Here is a 15,011-nt window from a genome sequence, read left to right as displayed (position 1 = left end):
CATTACATGGGAAGTGGTCGAAAAGCTGGTCTGATCCTGAGGATTTTCCATAGCGTTCATACGTGGGGCAAAACGCCTCAGTGTACCAAATCGAAATTTCTTAGAAATTACGGCTTGTAGGTTGAACACAAGAAAACAAGTCGGTCAGATGGACAGCGAGGCTGAAACAGTTTCACAAAATTGATTCTGAGTCGATCGTTATAAGAAAAAATGTTAATAAAAAATCTCAAGTTTTTCTAGGTGTTGCCGCATGTCCGCACAAGCTTGATATATTTTTATACTAAAAGTGGTGTAGGGTACATAAACCTATGAAATCTAATATTTTTAGCAAATTGTCCTTAACTGGCGCATAACGTCCATATTGGCGATAAGATGATAACAAAATTCTGATGCTACGTAAGGTGAACTGTTTGCAGATAGATGGATATATGTGTATATATATATGTATATATATATATATATATATATATATGTGCTACTTGAAAAGAGGAGTTTTATTAAAACTATGTTTGAATGTAAAAAAGAAAAATGCACTTAAAATGTAACAAAGTTGCTTGCTGGCTTGATACTCACCGATCAGAAAGTATTTCCAAGTTGCCATCATGTTTACAAATACAAACACAAATAACAAGAGAGTACGAGCGAAAACGCAAAAAAAAATAACAAAAATAAAATAAATAAATAAAAAAAAAAAAGAAAAAAAAGAAAGAAGAATCACTATTTGTAAGTTGGTAGAATTGTTTGATGTCAAACAATCACGACAGTCAAAATAATGGTGATGCTGACGATGTTGCTGGCGGCTGTATTAAGCACACAACGCTTACAAATTAATGTTATGTTGCGTATGATATTCCAATAAAATAATGAACGTACACATATATATAACAAATCGTATTTGGTGTTGATTTTTACAAGTGTACATGTGTACGTACGTAGAACATACGTTGTAGTACTAGTGGTAGTACTAGTGGCAGTAGCAGTAGTTTGTAGTTTTAATAAAAGTTATTTTGTACACAGACGACAGGTATTTTGTTTTATTACGAGATTTTATTGAGTTTTGTTTTGTGTAGCCAGTAAACACACACGCGCACACAAACGGATAAGTTTACAGATATGGATAAGCAATGTTTAATATAGAAAAAAATTGTTTTAAAACTTTTACTGGCCCCGTAGACATTTTACGTTTCACAATTTGATTACCGTGTGCAATAATGTGATAGAAACAATTTTTTTTTTTTTTTTAAGCCAGATTTAATTGAGATTTTCACGTTTAATCTTGTTTTTTGAAAATCACTTTTTTCCTGTTTTTTTAATTTTTCGCGCACTCGTTCAGGTCATGTTTGCACTTTTCTCAATTTTTTTTTCTATTTTTCGTTAGGAAAATGAAAAAAAAAAAAGTTTCAGCTCAGCAGTCTTTCGTTTATACGTTATAGTTACGCGTTTTTAGCATTTTGTTTTTGTTTTTCTTTTCTTTTTTTTTTTTTTTTTTTTTTTTTTTTATTATTTATTTTCTTTTTCTTCTTTTTCAGGCATTTAACCACAAAACTAGTTTAAAACTTGTTAACCTTTCTTTTTTTTTTCTTTTTGTTTACACTTCAATCACTCGTTTCTAAGCGTTTAGCTCTTCGTTACCATACTGCTCTGTGTGAACTTTTTCTCTTTCAGGCTCATCTTTTGCATTTCATTTCTCATTCTCACCCTCTCTCTCTCTCTCTCTCTCTCTCTCTGTCGCTTTCGTTCTCTCTACATCTCTAGTTACTATTATGAGTGTTTTCGTTATAGTTTTTTTTGTTTCTCACAATCTTTTCAGTTGCACGCACGCATTTAATAAAACCTTTAATCGAAAGAAAATATCATGAACGAACACACGAAGAGCACAGAAATATCAACAAAACACACAACAAACAAACTAACTTATATAAATCTATCCATCCACCTAAGCACAAATACCTATGCACGATTAAACGAAATTGTTGGAGTTGACTTAAAAAAAAAAAAAGATACGAAAAATTAGAAGAAATATCTTGGCAGAAAGAGAAGAAAAAAACAAAAAATTGTGTTTTTCTAGAAAAACGTCATTTTCCACTTTTCAACAACCAGTCGTGCTGTAGTTAGTGAGCGAGCGAGCGAGCGAGTGTATAAGTAAATGCATGTCTTTATATGTATATGTGTTGGCTTTGGTTTTGGCAAGCAGCTTAGGGCGCTTACTGAACAGTATAAGCCATTTGATATATATATATGTATATATTATGTTGGTGTGCGTATGTGTGTTTGTTTGTATGCGTGCATGCAAGTGATTGGACTCCGTTCACTTTTGGGGTTACATTGCCTTAACGAAACGGGATTTGTTTGGTTATTTGTTGGTCATGGAAAACTTGTATGCGATTCAGCTTGAAAGGCTTCACAGCAGCAAAACCTGGACTTTTCCATAACATGGCTAACAATACACTGAAAAAATTCATTTTTCTTTTCTCAGTAAATACATTAGAAGTGAGCGAAAAGTCAAAACAAAAGCCAAATTTGATTGCGTTTTTTTTTTTTTTTTTTTTTTTTTTGTCAGCTGCCAAATATATATGTAAATGAAGAGAAAAACAAAAATAAAGCAAAGAAATGCAAATTTCTTATCATTAGAAGATTGCAATAACGATATGTCCGCCAGCCATCTCAAGTACTGTTTAAAATAAATACTTAAGTAAAGCCGTTTTTTGCATAAAACTAAATAAATACGACCCAGGTGGATGTGTATGTGTGCGTTCTCATAAATGAAACGAAAGATCTTTGTTTTATTATTCATTTCATATCTCTTAGTCGGATAAAAATCAAAATAGCTTTTTATGTCTTCTCCACATCCCTTTGTAAGGTTTTTAAGTCGTCGGTCTTCTATCGCTGGTGTGAAAAGGAATACAAGATACTACGAAGGGCGCAACGACAAGGAGGACAAGCAGTAAAAACGAAGTAAAACGGTATTAGTATGATCATCGAGCGCGGTGCGTCCAAAGAGAGAACGGCAAACAAAACAAATTCTTTACCGGAGTTTTACGACTTTCCCGATTTGTTTAGTATTTGCTAGACAGAAAAAGTGAATTTCGTGTCGTGGATAGAAAATATTTTGCAAAAAGTACAAAAGCAATAGACACGTAAAAACTGCCCCGATCGCGGCGCACAATGCAAAATCTCTCTGAAGTCAAATAGGGATTGCCTTCGCAACAAACCTGATTCTTTAGACAGGGTCCGCCAACTCTAACGTACATTGCCTGTTCGAAAGCCTCAATGCATGGCTTTCTAATAAGCTTTCTGCTTCGAATGAAAATCTCCAAGTGGAAAAAAATTGTTCGACAACTCAGATCGTTTGAAAGATGAAAAAAAAACGGAAAATCCTTAGAATTAATATACCAAAGTAAATGAAAACGTTAAGCAATAAAATTTAATTGGGCTGCAAAACACGTTGTTGACCAAAGCAGAGAGAGAGAGAGAGAGAGAGAGACGGCTTTTTCAACCTTTTGCTTTGCTGTAATGCTTTCCTACCCACCAGTAATTCCTTAAGTAATTTCCAAAGAAGGCGCAAAAACTCGTATTGTAATATGTAAAAATGTCTACATCTTATTTCTTAACAGAATACTACTGCAATTAACGATCTTTTCAAGATATGGTACTTTTTAAAGCGTTCTTCTGGATGAATGCCAAGCCTTCTGGCGCAAGTGTCTCACTTGAATGTTGTTTTTTTCCTGCCCGGGTATAGTTTTCGATTGCAACACACCATACGGTGCTTATGTACGTCCAGCAATTGAAAGAATCTAAATAATCTAATGCCGAATGCAGTTCGCCAAAGGAATCGCTTAATAGAAAAAAATGTCAGCTCAAGGAAGAACTGGAACATTTTTCTTTTTTCAACCGATCCCACCATTCAATGCATAACCTCTATAACCGTATAGACATAGTGAAGTTCAAGAAGAACTTGCCGGAAAGAGAGAAAGATAGGCTGTGACCGATGGCTGAGGAAAATATATGCTAACTAATGGATGAATGCTAAACCTTTACCGATCGAGCATTCATTCTCACAGACTGCCGACAATCGTATTGAAGCTACTCTGGCAAAGCCTAGTTTAGAGCGCATCTAGATTTATTCTCGCGTCAGGCAGTCTACAATTTTCGAAAAGCCTTAAATCATTTATAAGTCAACCATTCAAAATTCGATAACTTGACAAAGATAAACATGAACCAAAGTTAAAGTATGAATCGGGATCATACCATTACTCTAAAGTAGTAAAGTAAGCATTTCATAAAATTATAATTAATTTTAGATCACCAAATATTCGTTTCAGATAGTGCCGTCAGCTAATAATGAAGGTTTGTGAAAAAGAAATCCGCATCATCGGAAATTAGGAAAGACATCGCCTTCCATTCTGATAATCCAAAGTCACCCTCATCCTATTTTCATTGCTCGACGAGTTGGTTTTATTAATTACGATAATTATCAAGTGTTATGGAAATAGCAATTATTGTCATTTTTAAATATTATGGTTGCTGTCTGTTCAAAGGCTAATAGAAATCTTAACTGGAGATGTTTGCCCTCCAAGAAATCCACGAGTGAAAGCTAGAGGGGTTTTTAGTAACTACCATAAGTTCTTTTATTGCAATGCCTTTAAGAACCTAAAGCAAAAGAACGAAATTTTTTTGTAACTATGCTGCAGGCATCAAAAGAATTTCTGGGAGTCAGCGGTCCTCTGGTCCTCTATGTAATTAGCCAATTTAATGTTGTCCTTATTGAAGGTTAGGGCACTTCACTTCCGCGATAATATCTTAGAGACGCAGGGATTTTCTTTTTTGGACTTGATTGAACTTTTTCAAGACCACGCCATAGCCAATGATCTAAAACGTTCTGATGTAACATGTAAGCTCTTACGTTGGGAAGAAAGTTCTGAAGTATTTAACAAAAAAAATTAATATTAAAAATTACATATGTAAAGCAAAAATCTGAGAAATTTAATATTATCGTCCGCCACTGAGCGCTGGAAGGTTTGCGTTGTTATCCAATGAACAGAAAAATTTGCTTCCGACCTAATGCGAACGAAGAGACAAGAGACAAACTCGAACAGTATTCGTAACTAAAACGATTACAAAAGTAATTTTAATTCTCACCGCCCTGTGGCTAATGACTGCGTTGATCTCGTTTAGGACTTTAATATATAAAGGAAAACTACTGCCCTATGGGTCTTTCCCGACCTATTTCCGAGTAGCGCCCCGTGTTTCATGTATGGCAAGACATCCCCTAAGTGATTGGTCATTAAAAAAAGAAGCCCATTTCCTCTAATACTAAAATTGGATCCGAGATTGACCCTCAAAACAAGTTAGTGAGTTATTTCTAACAATCGTGAGTTTTAACGTCAGTAGCTAAATACATGAGAAATAAATAGTTACCGAAAATACGTGTACTCTATACGATCTCTTTGATATCCGTTTCTCTCTTTGTTATCAATTTCATGCTGTCCATTAACAGGTGAACAGTCGTCACTAACTAACTAAGAACATGTTTTGCAATCATAACTTTTTACGTTAGTTTTGAGAAAGTTTATGGGGTAAGCAATCATCAGATAGTCTCTTCCTTATTACTTAAACATAGCAATGAGAATAGAAAGGCGGGTAATTAACTATAACAACTTTAAGTTGCTTTAGCGAATTTTTTTAATGGTAGCGGGTCGAATAATAAGGCCATAGTTAAAGCCATTTACTGATTAGTAGGAATAACGAATTGGTTTCTTTCAATTTTCCCTCCACTTTGCGAGCTTGTAGTCCTTATTTTTTAACTTGAAACGATCAGCAGGCGTTATAAGAGAAGTGGTCCGATCCGGATCATCTTAGGCTTTATCAACATTTCCGCTTGGTACCAAAACACGTCATTTTTCTAGATGTCATAAAAATATTTTAAAAACTGCAATCTGTAGGTTGAAAACCTTACCATATACATACACGAACGCACAACCTAAGTTCGATGGAAGAAAATGCTTGCGAATCGAAAGATAGAAGAAGAAGATCTAGACACAAACTTAATATGCTAAAAACCAAAAAACGACTCTCTTAAGCTCTTAAAAAAATATTAAATTACGCTCAGTAAAAACAAAGCCCAGCTTCGTTATGAGCGGATAATATTTAGATCATAAACTATTGCAGCACAGCGTCATTGTAGAAAGGTCGAAGAAGCATATTGGACCAGGTTTATATAGCTTTTGTTTTTAGACCGCGAAGATATCTAAAGCTGGAAAACTACAGATAACCGCCGAACGGCGTCACATTTTTCAACTAGGTGATGTCCTTCCTTACTGGACTGGTGTCAAGTCGCATTCAGTTAAATCATAATGTTCAATGCTAATCAATTGAAATTGGCCTATTGGTGCACACACATTAACGCAACCTTCAATGTAGGTTCAAGTACACAGTAAAAAGGCGATAAATTTTTTATGGAAGAGCCGACCAATTAAATGCAGATGATTTTCACCTTTAACCGCTTTCTTGACTGGCTTACAGAAAGCGCATGATTAAGTTTAAGGTGATCAGAAACTTTTTATTAAAAAGGATGTGAGAAATAAGGGAGGGAGAAATAGTCAATGACGCTCAATCGATTTTGCATAAGAATGATGCCGAATAAGGTGATTTGTTGCATCAGCTGGTAATAGGTTTACTCAAACCCTAAAGGCGGGTTTCTGCCAACCCGAAACCAAAAAGCTATGCAACATTATTATGGCTTCTGTGTGACGGAATAAAAGAGAAAAATTAACATTTACGTACTGAGGCACTGAAGACCCAACTGACGCATTCCAAACAAGGGGAAATTTTATTCATTTTTTTTTTTTACAAAAAGTTTCAAGAAAATAAAATCGTTTGATACCTACACATACGCACGTATCATTCAGTTTGTAAAAACCCATACAAGAATCCAAATAATAAACATCTGAAGAAGGGAAATGCAATGCTCAATAGAAGGGTACGTCTGGTCACCTTATCTAACGTTATAAGAGAACTATTCGCTGCTATTATTAAGCATTACATACTTTGCACAGACCGCATAGTAAAGTCACTCTATATAGGTAAAGCAGTTGTATATGACAGATCAAAAGAATTATTTATAAGTTGAGAGAATATTTTTTTTAAATTTTGCGATCGCAGTCATGCGCATAATTTGTTAATCCTTTAACAAACGTTGGCACATCTCACATTAAAAAAACCATTTTTGTGCTTATCATGAAGCAAGATTGTGTGTGAGACTACTCTTAACAATGTTCAGCTATAAACAACATGCTTGCGAAACTCAATTTATTGATGAAGCGAAGATTATCTTTAATAGCTCGAAGCATATTTTGCAAGCAGCTTACAGGATTATAGCCTAACCTAAATCTTTAACCTAAAGTTAATATCTTTTTTTAATAATTGAATAACGAAATTTACTTTCGATGCATGATAGTCCATGATAGGAATTGTTTTTTTTTTTTTTTTTGTTGAAGGATTACACTTTCTTTGGTTTTGTAATGCTTTGCGCGAGCGGAAGAAAGTGGGGACGAAATAACTTTGCATGACTTAGGAAACATTTATCCAAAATCTTTGACCTTTGCCTCTGAAAAATGAATATTGAAAGCGTATTTTATTTTGTTTTTTTTGCAAGCGCGGTCTACTATATATGTTACTATACATTATTACTAACTGTAACGAAGGTAACAAAAGGTGTAAGAAGTTTTTAGATTTAAAAAGCAAGTTTATTTTCTCAGTGTAAGATTTACTACTTCGTCGTCAACATTTTGCTATATACACACTTTAATGGCTGCGTCATTATTTTATTCATATACACACATGTATTTATATGCAAGAAATAGGTAGAAACTCGTTTTAGTTGCAGTTTCTTCTTCTATTCAATTTTCTTATGTGCTGTGTGTTATTTTTACTCAAACATATATATATATGTATATATATATATGTATATATAGATATATATACACACTCACATACATTTATATGCTTCTTAAGAAACGATTAAACTCTAAAACCAAAGACCGAACGAACGCATAAGCCGTACTTCGTTCGTGCGGACTAGCAAAGTAACAACCAAACCAATTACAATTTCAATGCAACAACAACAGCAACTTAGTTTGGATTGTTGTATAGAAAAATCGGAAGATGAAGAAAAAACAACTGAAAAAGAGACGAGTGATACAACTACACACACACACACACACACAACCCGTATATATATATATATATTTACATATGAACAAACCCATGCTTATTCCTATAATGGATGATTATAGTGGAAAACCTGTTTGACAGGTAAAAACGTAACAAAAACTTAACGATAAAGAATAAGAAAATAAAATAATAATAATAACAACAGCAGCAAGAACACCACCTAACTAAGTAGCTAAGCATTTAGTTGGCATTTCAACACATTTAACTGAATACTAAAGCACTAAGGTATGTATGCATGTAGGCATGTATGTGTGAAGGTGCAAAGAGAACATATGTGAGTTTATTGCATATAACTTGAGTTCACTGTGCTCCTTGTTTGGCTAGTAGTTTGGTTTTTTTTTTTATTTTTAATATTATTATTCCAGACTCTCTCTCCCTCTCTCTCTCTTTCTTCGGTCTCCTTCAATACGAGGATGCTGTGCTTGATAGCATATGATGCTGGTGGTGATCTTTTCTTCTGTATTCCAAAGGCCGAAAACTGCCTTTACTTTTACTTGAACTAAAACTAATGTTTGTGTCTGGGTCCCTATGAATTTCTTGTTGATGCTTGAACAAAACAGAAAAGTAAAAAACCAGTATATTTGTAAGTACCTACACGTATACATCCAATCTAAATAATCCAATAAAAAACGTAAGCATTGATTGCGTTTGCATTAGTAGTTTAATGGCACACATTATAATTTCGAAGTATTAGACAGATTTGCTGTAAGGATTTCTTTCACGTTAATATCTTTTAAAACACCAATCTTTTGAATAATTCTTTTTAAATATTAATAATAATTTAATTTCTTTCTTTCATTCATTTATTCATCTTTTTTACTTTATTTTTTATTTCTTTATGGGTTTTTTTTGTATATATATATATATATATATTATTTTTTTTTGTTTTGTTTTGCAAGGGGTTCTTTCTCTTTCAGAATTTGTTTACACAACACAATTAATCACTGTTTTCTTTCTTTGCTGTCAATTGTTTATGATTTGTTTTTTGAGAACTTCTTTCGCCATACATGTATCACATGTATGTGCATCGAAGTAAATGGTAAATGCGAAATACTTTATCCCAAAAACTAAATCAGAAAAACTAATGCACAACAACAACGCAAAAAGTTCGTAGACGCAATACAACCGCTACTATCCGTGAACTCCGTAAACATCACTTTTGCACGGAGAGAATCTTTTGCTACTGAGTTGAAAATTGATTGAACTGAAAAGGTTACATACAAGAAATTTTCATCTCATCTCTTAGAGCAATTGAAAGAGAGCGCGAGCGAGAGAATGAGTAAGAGAGAGGGTGGGAGGGAGAGCGATATAGTGGGAGAGAATGGCGCTCTTTTTCCTCTTTGTACGGGTTTCATATTAATTATGCACTACAGCTGTCTTTACACATTGCTTATTAGTTCTATTCTGTTCGCATTTGTTTCTGTTTTTTGTTTTGCTTACTAAATCTTTTTTTGATATTATTGTTATTATAAAAGTGTGCATAAAGTTAATAGAAAGAGATGATTCTCTTTGCATTTATCTCACTTTACTTAGAAGAGAAAATATTTTTATTAGAGGCATAAGTTGTTACTCTTAAAGACTAAGCAACATTTTAATAGCAACATATTTTTTAAATAATTTTCCTTGTAACGGAAAAGAGAGTAAAGACATTTTTTTAGGGGTTTTTGACAGAATGAAGTAAGCTATTAAGCTGCATTTTAATAACAAAGGGAAATTTATTAAGGCGGGAAACTAAAATCGAAGAAAAAACAAAAAAGCAACAACTTTTCTTTATTAAATAAATCAATATTGCTTACAAATGAATCTATGAAAAGTTAAAGGCACTCCTCGTTTTATACGCCAAACAGTTAAAATAAAATAACATAAGAGGTCAGCTCGATTCGTGATTTCTATTTCATACAGTATATGCAGGAAAAAAACAGCAAAAAATATTGCCAAGAGTGTCTTAAAAGTCTTGGAATCTAATTAACTGATTTTGTTTTTTATTTTGAGCAATTCTGAACCGATTGAACTGTTCACTCGCTCTTAATATACAGGTAGAGGTAAATGAATAACTGAGTTTCATTTATAATTGAGTTGTGGCTTTATTTAATCGTGTAAAATCTCAGAAGTCAATTTTTTTTTTACATTAAACCTTTATGCGTATAAAAGTGTTGTCGCGACAATTAAACTCGGACTAGAGGATTTTCTTCGAATTAGAATATTCTTGTAATTCCTGTTTAGTTTTTCAAGCAATTCACTTCGTGAAGTTGGCAAAGCCAACCTTCATTTCAGATTTCAGCTGCCTTTTGCAGAAATAAGGCTTTTGTGAAAATGAAGATCTCATCAGGACATCTTAACTACAAAAGCGATGCAGGAATTAATGTACTTTATCTTTCACTATTTAATAAAACGAAAAAAAGACAATGAGTTGTGTCAGTGCCTTTGTCCTTCTGCTGATATCGCGGCTGCAGCCTGATACTCTCATCTAAATGAGTTTCCCCTTTTCCTAAAACACATGTTACATGGGAAGATTTTAGAGACTTTATTACGTCTTAGGCAAAACACTTCTTGTTTAGATTCCTATTATGTCGCGGCAGTCAGATATCACCAGATTGCCCTGGGCTTAAAAAAAAAAGCAAATCGCCTGATAAGTAATGAAGCGTTGTCTGTCCTATTTTCAAAAAAAAAAAAAAGTTCTGCTTTTGTCGAGAGAATTCGACTTAAAGAAGAAATTTTGTATTCATACACTTAGCGAGAGAGATTAGCGCCCAAGCAATAAGAAGCTTGCGGGCGACTGCTGTAGGCCTAAGTTTTGGTCGTCCTCGCTGTATAGGTTTGGAATACTTACAGCCGTACAAAGCATGTAATCAATACAAAAATAATGAACTTTTCAAAGGGTAGCAAAAGCAAACCACCAGTTGTCGGTTATAATTGCTATATCAGTTTAGAATAGAAACGTCCTAATTTCATACTGACTGCTTGCGTATATAGAACAGGACTGAAAGTTGATATAAAATTTGTAGAATTTTTTAAACCACATGTACGTATGTGATCTTTATATTACAAGCAAGCAGTCGATGGCGAAGAGCACGTTTTAAGTTGAAGAAAAAGAAAAAATAAAATAATGAAACAAATTAGAAACGAAATTGTTTTCACTTTTCCATCCATAACTTACCCATATAATTCTAGACTTAATGTGACGAGATTGTTGAATAAAAATTTTGTTTTAAGCATAAAACTTCTATTTAGAATACATGACCGAACCAAGTGAAAGAACTTATAATGCATGTGCATGCGTGCGTGTTTGCCTGGGAGCTCATGCAACCCTATATATGTTCAAATTTAATGAAAATTAAATTATAATGCTGTGCAAACTTTACATGATTGCTGAGAAAGAGAGAGAGAGAGAGAGAGAGGAAGAGAAGGCGAAAGAAAAGAAAAAACTTTAATAAAAAAAAAAAAAAAGTAAAACAAAAAAGAAAAAGAAACTTTTGTGAAAAAGTTTTAATAAAAGTGCAAGTAATGCGCTAGTTATGCACCACCCACATACGAAGAGGCAGAGCAACCTCAGCTTACGATATAAATTTCAGAACGTACGGTTCGTGCACTTCAAGGCTCATTCATTTATTTTCATTAGAATTTTGCCGTTCAGTTGCAGGCGCGCTTTTCATTTTTTCATATTCTCTTAATTTTATTATTTTTAACGTGAAGTCTCTTTGTTTTCGTAAACACAATTAATTAAAACTATTTTTTTATATAAATTTTCTTCTTCTTTCCAAACATTGGAAGTATCAAATAACTTTTAAATAATAAAATACCATAATGAAAATAGAATGATATTAAAGTAGTTTCTACTTAAAGCTTAAAAGCGACATTTATCTCACAACGACTCTTTGATACCGTAAATTGTTCTTTCGTTCCGATATGTATGAAAATCAAAATCAACTCCAATTATTTGGCATGCAATGAGCTATAGGTGTAATAAAAATTGCAATACGATTGAATCATTTAACATACATACGCGTAATGTCGCGCACGCGCATGCGTCCCCAATGACGTGTTCGACCCACCTAATATTACTATAATAATTAATTCCCAAGAAATACGATTTACCTTTACAATCCATTTTTACAGTAAAATATTACAAAACACTGTAGATTTCACAGCCTTAAAGAGGACGAAGCTATTCCATTGCCCCCTTGCAAAATAAAGGTCTTCAACGCCTTACCGCCTGACCCAATTTACGTTGGGCTTGTGGCTTGCTACGGAAACTACTTTTTACAAGATCAATGATGTCGGACTGGCGAGTACATCTCCCACCCATTTTTCTGTTCATATGTTTACAAATATCTATATAGACAACATGTGATTATATATATATATAGATATCTACTCAATATCAGAAGAACAAGAACAGAAATGACATATCTTACAAGTCTCTTATCTTAAGGACGATAGCCGTAATAAATGAAAAGTATGAAATAAGCTAATTTTTACTTTTTTTCAGATCTTGCTTTCATTTCATTTCCATAATAAGCGACTCAACGACATAACGTAATTAATATAACTTTTGCTCACATTCAGTTTGAAAACAAAGCTTTGTTTTTCAGTTGATTCAGTTAGATGCAATAATAGTAATAGGTTATAAAAGATTCATAGTTATTATTACGGTACTGAATTCTTAGAAATATTTTCTATATTTTATATGAATAAGTGGATGACGAATATAATAAAATATGTACATGAATGAAACTGACAACGTATGTGTCAGTTAAACTATACGAGCATTTCAGTGCAATTATTAATGAATATTAATCTAATTAAAATGCAAAAAAATTTAACAAATTATACATTAGCTAAACATTTTGCTTATACTTTGTTGATATTTCTTCACCAATAAAAAAGAAAATCATCAAATCTATTAAATAGTAGCTATCGGATAAAATGTCTTGTCTATCCAGTATTTGAAAAAGGCAACTTAATGTCAAAATGTGTGTGTGCTTTTAAATAGCTATGCATATATGTGTTGATAGGAATGATATTAATTAAACTCGCTTAAATTTCATCTTTATGCATTTTACTAACATTAATGTTAACCATTTAACATCGTTTATAAAATGTTTCTTTTAAATTTACCGTTAATGGTACATTTAAAAATTTCCCCCGTTTTAGAAATGAATCAACAAGTGTTTCAGCAACAATAATATTTAAGAAATGTTGATGCAACATTTGATTTCTTTTAAGAGAAAGATAGAGTAATGTTGCGAGACAATTACTGTTTAACATCCCCGATTTAGTGTGCGAAATGTTTACATTTATTTATCGTACGTGCATGGGCATGCGGAAGGTGTTCTCAGCTTAGCGAATTCCCCTTAAAACTGTTAAAATCAAGTTTCTTTTAAATGTTTTTATTGATATGCTTTGTTACTTATTTGCTTTGCGTACATATTATGACCGCTATATAGCAAAAACTATACTTAAAGCATTGACAAAAAAAAAAAAGCAAAAGAAATCGTGGCAAAAAAATCTGTAATATAAAACATGATGTATACACATCTATATATATATATATATATTTATATATATACGCGCAAGCATAAACATGTAGATATATGTGTATGTCCATATATATATATATGCCTTAACATATGCCGTAAGATATTCCCTTGTATGTAGATATTGTTTTATGTGGTCTTAACGATCTACTTTTAACTCGTTTTCCGTTTTCTTTTAACAAACACATGTAAATAAATATTGGTGAACGTTTATAAAAATGTATGTGTGCCTAAGTGTGATTTCTTTACGTTTGATTACATTGACTTTAGGTTTGTTTTTTTCTTTACGTTTTGCTTTTTTGTAAAACAAGTTCTGTTTGTTGGCAACAATAGTGATATGGCTATCTAACGGCCTCACCTTTGTTTAAATTTTAAAAATATATATATTTTTTTTTGCTTTGCTTTGTATTCTACTAAGAAAGGCTTAATACCACAATCAACAAATGTACGATAAGTACTCGTTTGGTTTATTGTGCTTAACTGGCTCTTGGAACTTCTTAAAAAACTTTCTATAAATGCATATAAAATATTGTTTACCCCCTTGCATACCCGTGTGTGTATATGTTTATATTTAAATTCATGTATATATATATATGTTTTCGTTTTGACTTTTTCTTTTTTTTTTTTTAGCACAACGTGTTTGGCATAAACTGCTAGTAAGCAATTTACGTACGTACCAGTATAGTTGTTTAAAGCTTGTTTCTGTTTATTTTATGCCTAAATAACGAAAATAAAAAAGAAGGACTGACTGACTGATTATGCAGAATGAGTGTGCGTAAGCATATGTTTTATGTGTATATTTTGGTCTTCTATCGCGGTTAAGCATATGTATGTGCATATTAATTATGGTCATTTCTTTAGCCTCAACAATAAACAAACGATGTTCATATTTATTATAAAAAAAAAAAATAAAAATAAAAAAAAAAACATTCTAAACGTTTATAAAGATTGCTGCACAATAAATACGCCTATGCGTGGCCTCATGTATGGCCGGTGTATATAGGCTTACGATGATGATATTTATCAATAACTGGTGCTGGTAGCAAAAATTCTATCAGGATGTGTCTGCTATTGAAAGAATTTTAAAATTATCGTTAATAACGTGGCTGACAGGTGTCTGTTAATTTATTGTTTTTATGTTAAATTTAAGCTTAAAATTATCAACTTATGATTGAAAAATTTACATGCGCCATAAAGCGATTGGAAGTATTTCCTCCGTTAAGTTGAAATCTTGTAAAAAAT

The 15,011-nt window shown here is 32.7% G+C and overlaps 1 protein-coding gene across 4 annotated transcripts in view; it reads right to left on the bottom strand.

The window, feature by feature from the left end:
• Window positions 1–9,033, bottom strand: part of LOC119633197 (contactin-5) — a 244,755-nt gene extending 235,722 nt beyond the window's left edge. For 2 of the 4 annotated variants that reach the window (XM_038026593.1, XM_038026596.1), the window contains exon 1: window positions 574–2,749. In XM_038026593.1, the coding sequence (XP_037882521.1) occupies window positions 574–604 (31 nt within the window). In that variant the 5' untranslated portion in view covers window positions 605–2,749. Of the gene's footprint in view, window positions 1–573; window positions 2,750–8,823 lie in introns of those variants that run through there. The other 2 variants (XM_038026595.1, XM_038026594.1) reach the window with 2 other exon arrangements.
• Between the last annotated feature and the right edge of the window lie 5,978 nt (window positions 9,034–15,011).

This window comes from Glossina fuscipes, unplaced genomic scaffold (assembly GCF_014805625.2).
Source record: "Glossina fuscipes isolate IAEA_lab_2018 unplaced genomic scaffold, Yale_Gfus_2 2, whole genome shotgun sequence".
Lineage (NCBI taxonomy): Eukaryota > Metazoa > Arthropoda > Insecta > Diptera > Glossinidae > Glossina > Glossina fuscipes.
This window is presented reverse-complemented; position numbering and strand designations above follow the sequence as displayed.